General features: G+C 43.8%; 1 protein-coding gene across 1 annotated transcript in view; it reads left to right on the forward strand.

The window, feature by feature from the left end:
* Positions 1–6,856, forward strand: part of LOC111845340 (rho GTPase-activating protein 7-like) — a 57,303-nt gene extending 50,447 nt beyond the window's left edge. The window contains exons 14-18 of the mRNA XM_023814686.2: positions 175–289; positions 1,962–2,156; positions 4,477–4,694; positions 4,875–5,048; positions 5,373–6,856. Of these exons, the coding sequence (XP_023670454.2) occupies positions 175–289; positions 1,962–2,156; positions 4,477–4,694; positions 4,875–5,048; positions 5,373–5,472 (802 nt within the window). The 3' untranslated portion in view covers positions 5,473–6,856. The remainder of the gene's footprint in view (positions 1–174; positions 290–1,961; positions 2,157–4,476; positions 4,695–4,874; positions 5,049–5,372) is intronic.
* Positions 6,857–7,789: the final 933 nt, after the last annotated feature.

Raw genomic sequence — 7,789 nt, forward strand, 5'->3', positions numbered from 1 at the left:
AGGACTGAGTGAATGAGATCGCAGCCTATTGAATTTAAGTTAAAGTAACGGGTCTCTATGAGCAGCTACAATGCAGCAGTAGAGGTGTTTAAATAAATGCTGAATGACGTCAGGCAGCAGCATCAGTTCTGTGTCAGTCGCAGGAAATGTCTGATTGGGTCGTTGCCTGCACAGGGTGATGCAGCGGAAGCAGAGCCTGGGAAAACCGGACCAGAAGGACCTGAATGAGAACCTGGCAGCCACCCAAGGCCTGGCCCACATGATCGCAGAGTGCAGGAAGATCTTCCTGGTGAGGCTTTGCCATCCCTTCCCCTCCCCCCCACCCCCACACGGATCTCTTTCTCAAAGGCCTGGCTTAGGAATGCTAGGAAAGTCTCCAGACCGGCATCGTACAGGCTTTAGGCACCGTGTCACAGTACCGGATTTGACCGGTTTATTTGTTTAAACGCAAGTTGAGGCTGAAAGAATCTGAATCGTTTAACCAGCAACAACCCATGACCTTGTGACCCTGTGACCTCCATGATGTGATACAGGACCATAGCCAGAAATGAAATTTGAGGGAGGGTCTGGAAATTTTAGAGGGGTTCAAACATACTTTATTACCTATCTACATGCCTGGGTCAGGAGCAAACATATTTGGGGTGGGGGGGGGACTCGTAATTTTACTACGTGGCTAAATGCCTGACGCGACACACAGAGTACCCTGGAAACCAATCAGAGTGTAAATACTATAAATGTTTTCAGTTTTGTGAAAATTTCCAAAAATGCTGAATATGTTCAGTGAGTTATTCTCTTTGAGTAGCGATAAGTATGTGGTGAATAAGTGAAAAGCTTGAAGAGTTTTCAAAGAAACTGAATGAAAAGGAGAGCAGCACTGTGACTTAGTGGGTAGCGCCGTCGTCTCGCACCCCCAGCACACAGGGTCTGGCTTCTCCTCCAGCGGTCTTGGGGTTCCTCCCTGTGTGCCGAGGTTCTCCTCCAGGTGCCCCAGTCTCCTCCCACCAGTTAAAATTTAAAAAATAACATTTAGGTGAATTAATGCTTTCTGGTGAATTATTTAAAGTATGTGCCTTCAAGTTTATCTCTTTTGATGGACTGGAATCCCATCGTTGTCAAGTCAAATAAAGTGGGCTTTATGGCCGTACCATCCGTAGGCCGTTAAACTGTGGCAAGAAATAACATATCCCCAGGACCACGGCGTGACATGCAAGCAGTGCTTGGTGAGGGAGGGATTGCACAGGACCTAAAATGCAAAATAGAGGACACTGGAAAATGCTGGGCTGGACACAAGGGTTTTTATATATGCATTTGTATTTGTTGACAATAAATTCATGCCGCATGCCTCTGGTTATAGGCTCCAGCCCCCCTGCAAACCCTGCATTGATTAGACAGAAGACTTGCTTTGTGTACAGTTTTGTTCATAAGTTTGCAGACTTCATCCTCTGCAGATTCCAGCTGGGGCATTCTGCGCCTTGAGTGCCGCTTTTAGATGAGCTTAATTAATTAGCTTTCTTGGAGCTATTGGCTAAATCAAATAAAATTGTAAGAAGCTTAGAACTTAGTGGTATATAAACAAATAAAGATTTTTAAAATGTTATATTAACTTATACAATTTCCTCTTTTATGGATAATATGGGTTGTTTAAAAGAATCTCTGATTAATTCGTTGTTCATTGCTCCTAAATGATTAAATATTTCATGATATATTTTGATTTGTTTAGATTTCAGTAAGAATAAAATAAACAGAAGTATTTTTACTAGGACAAACACAGCTGAGGCAGGTGCTTGGTTTATTTTAAGTTGCGCAAATTCAGGTTGCCAACAAATAACGCCGACTAATTAATTATGGGCTCAGTGGGATCCAAAACCTCTGCCATACCCAGTCTCCTTCAGGCCGGGAAACGTTCCTACTGCATCAGCCAAACTTCCGTCTGAACCCCTTGCTTTCACTCTTCATCCTAGATTCCGGAAGAAATGAGTCGATGCAGGAATTCGTACACGGATCAGGGCTTGAAGCCCCCGGGACAGGGGAAGCTGACCACTCACGGGGGCATCCTGAAGGAAAGCCTGGATGGCCTCTTGAAGGAGGCCAAAGACCGTTTCCGGGGCTACGACAGCCGATCGACGATGGAGCCTGCAGAGCTGGCGAGCAAGAAGGTATCTGGGCTATAGCGAACTCACCGAACATACACACACACCCATAGTGCACTCACCGAACATACACACACACCCATAGTGCACTCACCGAACATACACACACACCCATAGTGCACTCACCGAACATACACACACGCCCATAGTGCACTCACCGAACATACACACACGCCCATAGTGCACTCACCGAACATACACACACGCCCATAGTGCACTCACCGAACATACACACACGCCCATAGTGCACTCACCGAACATACACACACGCCCATAGTGCACTCACCGAACATACACACACGCCCATAGTGCACTCACCGAACATACACACACGCCCATAGTGCACTCACCGAACATACACACACGCCCATAGTGCACTCACCGAACATACACACACGTCCACAGTGCACTCACCGAACATACACACACATCCACAGTGCACTCACCGAACATACACACACGCCCACAGTGCACTCACCGAACATACACACACACCCACAGTGCACTCACCGAACATACACACACACCCACAGTGCACTCACCGAACATACACACACACCCACAGTGCACTCACCGAACATACACACACACCCACAGTGCACTCACCGAACATACACACACGGCCACAGTGCACTCACCGAACATACACACACACAGAACCCTAACCCCCATACACAAACCCACGTACAGCAGCTAAGCTGGTCATTTGTTCGAACAAACGGTAACTTTGAGTCATACCGTACCGTGTACGGGTGCATCCTGCCACACGCTGAACTGTTAGTGGCATCTTTAAGGATCCAGCCCAGTCAGCTCTTCTGTACGGTTCATTAAGGCCGGCGCCTCAGTTTTTATAAGCAGCAGGAAATCCCCCAGGACAGTAGCTGCACGGTGATTTATCTGCTTCGGGGACGGTGTTGGCTGTAGCAGTTCCTCACCGCTGTTCAGATCTGCCCCGATCATGGCTTCTCAGCGCGGTGCCCCCCCCCCCCACTTTGGCCGTGTGACACCTGGGTGGTCAGACAGTTCATGGCTGGCACAGAGGGCAGCCAGATCCTGTTATCCTCCCCCCGCAAGATACGCCAAAGCCTTTCACATGAGAACACATCCTCCAGTTTGTCACTATTGGATGGTTCAAGCCATCACCAACTCCTCCAGCTGCTTACAAGCTTTTCTTTCAGCACAATCAGGTCCCTGTTCCTTCCTCTGTTTACGAGATAGGAGCCCATTGTTAAGTGGGAAAGCAGTCGGTGTTGGGGAGTAACCAGCTACATGTGACATCATTACATAACTAAATTACAAAATGAAGGCTGTAAAATGTAGTCTGCTCCATTGACTATTACTAATTTGTTGGTGATTACAAAGGGGTAACACCTGAATATATTCTTTTTAGTAAAAAGCTTATATATACAATGTAACATTCATTTTGTTGCTTTGTATCTTTTCTCCATGCAGAAATGCCTTTTTTCAGCATGTTTCCAAACAATCCAGGTCAGCAAAGCCATTGGGACAAATTTAACATTTCATATTTATTGCCCAGGTTAAAAATATGTTAGAAATGTAATCAAATGTAATACGTTATGCTACTTTGATTACTTATTACATTATTAGCAGGGTTGCATTTTTACATTATTATTACATTATTAAAGCATTACATTTCAAAAATAACCTTCCCAACGTGGGATGTGGCACATTGTTAGGCTGAGCTGTAGCTTTGTACCGGAGTTTGCTTATTAAATGAAGAGAAAGTACCCGTATTTTGTAAGCAAGAGAAAAACCACAATGAACAGCAAGGGAGCTATCTCCTCCACGCAGATAAGCTGGTGGGCTTAGAATCTACTTATCAGAGTCGCTAAATACAATGCACACTTGTATGCACGGTTTCTCATCCTTGTCTTTTTCAGTTTTCATCACATCCCTTTATGGCTCAGTCTTTTGTCAAGTTTTTGTGATTGTCTAGCCTGTAAGGACAAATGATCAGCAAGGCTCTCGGCGGCCACACACAGCTTTCATCATGCTTGAGGAGCCGAGATCCACTCCCAAGTCTGAGCTTGGTTCAGTTCTGTTCGCTGAGAAATAGTGCATAAGGTTGATGATGGCCAAATGGAGCTTCGTGAACCATTTGCTGTATTTTTTTACCCCACTAGATGGCGTACTTGGTTTGCTTTGTTTTGAGCCCTATCTTGAGCGGAGAGCTCCATCTAGTGGGGTCAGAAAATACAGCAAACGGTTCATGAAGCTTCATTTAGTCATCACTGCACGGTGCACATAGTTCATGACTTTCTATTTGCTTATATATTATTCTTTGTTCCATCCCTTTACACAAAAGGTGCAGGATGGAGTTCCGCTGAGGTTCTGGAAGGCAGCTCTAGAGGTGCCAGCGACCCCTGAGGAAGTCCTGACCCGGCTGCTGCGAGAGCAGCACCGCTGGGACGATGACCTTCTGGAGGCCCAGGTTCTGGAAACGTTGGACCCACAGACTGAAGTGTATCAGTATGTGCGGGACAGCATGGCACCGCATCCTCCACGTGACCATGTCCTTCTCAGGTATACAAGCTGACTCTTTGCTCAGAAAGGTTTCCATGCTCAAATTCTTATCCGATACATTCATCAAGCCAAATACACTTACCGTGCACATGTTCTGCTTGGATACAATCACTTTGCCTACGTTCAGCTGACTCGCACCATAATGTTCTTAATCTATTATTGCTTCTTTTCTCCTGCTAGGACATGGGTGACAGACCTGCCAAAAGGTGCATGTGCCTTGGTCTGTACCTCCGTGGACCATGAGGGGGCGCCAGTGTTGGGCGTGCGGGTTAATGTCCTGACAGCCCGCTACTTCATTGAACCTAGCCGTCCTGGACGGTCTCGTCTTACGTATATCTCAAGGTTGGACTGCAGGTAAGCTTCAAGTCCAGGACCACACACACCTTCCTGAAAGCAGGGTTTGTTGGAGCCTCTGGTGATGTTTAGCTGTTTAGCTGATGTTCCTGCCTGTGTTAAAGTAAAGCCTGGATTTACTCATAGATCTGGGAGATATAGCTGGTCATGTGAGTCTGTCTGGATGGGTATAGTTGATAAGGGCATAGGTAAGTGTCTCAGACATCAGATTGAAGTCTGAGGTACCAAGAATCCTGTTCAGTAGGACACACTTTGAAAAAAATACTACTTCTCAGCATTAGGGGGTGCTGTTAACTCACAGTTCGCTCCTTCTCTTGGTCACAGGGGCCGTCTCCCGGAGTATAACAGTAAGATCTTCGGAAACCTGTGTGCAGCTGAAGTGGTGCGGATACGAGATTCTTTCACGGCTCACACAGAGAAATGAACCACCACCCAGTGGCAGTCCTTATGGGGAATGTCTCTTCTGCGTACAGCAGACATGGTGCAGAAAAGCGTAACCTGCTCTTCCACAGGGGGACCCTTTTGCACACAGAGAAAAAACAGCCAGCCCCAGACTCTGATCACGTCTGCACACATTCAGCTGCTTCGCTGGAATAACAGGCTACAGGGCAAGCCACATGCAGGCCAATGTGATCCTGAGCTCTCCAGCAGGGGGCGATATTGCTTCTGAGAAGCAAGAGAATACACTTACTTGTTTGTATTTATATATGCATGGGCGAATAGATATGTGTTCTACTCTGCACTCAACCCTGTATGTAATTATGCATTACAGGGAAGGCTTTACATGTTATTGTACTGTAAAAGGCTATGCAGGAAATGCGCTGGTATGCAATACTTTTGATGGAATTAATGCAAGATGGAATGATGGACAGACCAAAAGTGGTAGAGAAATGTGTGTATAATCTCGCAGGGTAATCATGAGCAAGACAACTTGTTCATGTTGAGAAGAGGTCCAAAGAAACCTATATGACATGAGTAAAACAAAATCTGGGCTAAGTTCGAACTTATTGAGCTTTTTGTAAGATTTCTCCCAAATACTTTACCTGTTAGAAGTGAAGCTCTGTGCATGTTATTCTAATTGTTTGCTGGGAAAGTGCTTCACAAGCAATAGTAGATATGCATTACATCTGAACGCAGTTTACATAAACAACTGCAATGAACATTTATCAATATAGAATCATTCTTTAAGGATCATTCATCAAAATGTCTTACAGAAATGGAATTCAGAGTAGGTCCGACTTAATGTGTTGAGAAAGAGCCACCGTATCTTGATATATATGTATATATAAAGAAAATATAAATTATGGATTTTTTAAATTAAAATGTATCTGTCCTTTTATAAAGGGGCTACTATACAGGTTTTACTGTAAAGACAATAATGGCCAATACACGAAGACCCATAACTGCATCCTATTCTGTGGGAAGCAGTGAAAAGTGTAGGTTTATATCAGAGAAGGACAACACTATATGTACGTTTTCTGCATCATTTTATCAGTATTAAGCAACATGAAGTTAATGCTAAACGTTAAATTTACAGATCTGCAAAAATATTTACTTCACTTCCTGTACATGATGCATAACTTGTATACATTAATGGGATTCAGACAAAATAAAAGTAATGCATGACTATAAAAATTTGTTTAAAGTATTCTGGTATTTATATATCAGATATTCATTTTCAATAGGAACAGCATTTGATTGTAAATGTTATTCTTTAAGTTAAGGTAAATATACGTTATATCATTTTATATGCATTTTTCTGTACAGTTCACCAACATTAAGTGCCCTATTAAATGAGTTAAAGAAAATTGTCTGTGTTATTTTTAGGGCTGAAACGATTCCTCGAGTAACTCGAGTAACTCGATTACAAAAAATCATCGAGGCAAAATCCTCTGCCTCGAAGCCTCTATTAATTCATTTTAAAGTTCATGTCACGTTTTTTCGCAATGATTTTTGCATTACTGTGACAATGCACTTACGCTTACGTCACCCACGAAGCGGAAGGAGACGGCGGTGTTTTGATTTGAGGGCGCGAGCGCGGACTACTGTGGGCTGCGTAATGGAAGGGAGCAATGGCGATGAGCAAAGAGAAAACAGAAGAAAACGACAAAAAATGTCAAAAGTTTGGAATCATTTTAAATTAAAAAATAAAGAGAACGCTGTAGTATGTGTCCACTGTAAGGTCGAGCTAACTTACCACAATAGCACGTCGTCCATGCTACAGCATCTCAACAGGAAACATCCGCTCTACTCAGAGACCGGAGGAGGACGCTCACCCGAGACCAGGTAAATAAATTCAATGTAGCGTTAAATCAATGCGATTGTTAATCGAGATAGGGGCTGTTAAATAATGTACGTTAATTATGTAAGGGATAAACCACAACGGTCAGTGCAATACTGCACGACAGATGTAGAGCTAGGATACTAGTAGCCTTGATAGCTAGCTAGCGATGCAAACTTGGGCTAACCTAGGTTACTTAAAACACAAAACACAAATCCGATTACTCGATGGAATTTTCAGTAGAATACTCGATTACCAAAATATTCGATAGCTACAGCCCTAGTTATTTTATGTTGCTTTGCTGATTTATAATTGTTTATATGGTGGCTTTATTAACATCTGTATTTAATTCATGTTGGGAAAATCATGCCATTTCATCTTCCTGGAATGAGACCTGGTTATTCACAGCTCTTATTTACACCAGTGGGGATGTGTTTGCACTCACAGCCATGCATTTACA

Source organism: Paramormyrops kingsleyae, chromosome 12 (genome assembly GCF_048594095.1).
Source record: "Paramormyrops kingsleyae isolate MSU_618 chromosome 12, PKINGS_0.4, whole genome shotgun sequence".
In the NCBI taxonomy this organism is placed as follows: domain Eukaryota; kingdom Metazoa; phylum Chordata; class Actinopteri; order Osteoglossiformes; family Mormyridae; genus Paramormyrops; species Paramormyrops kingsleyae.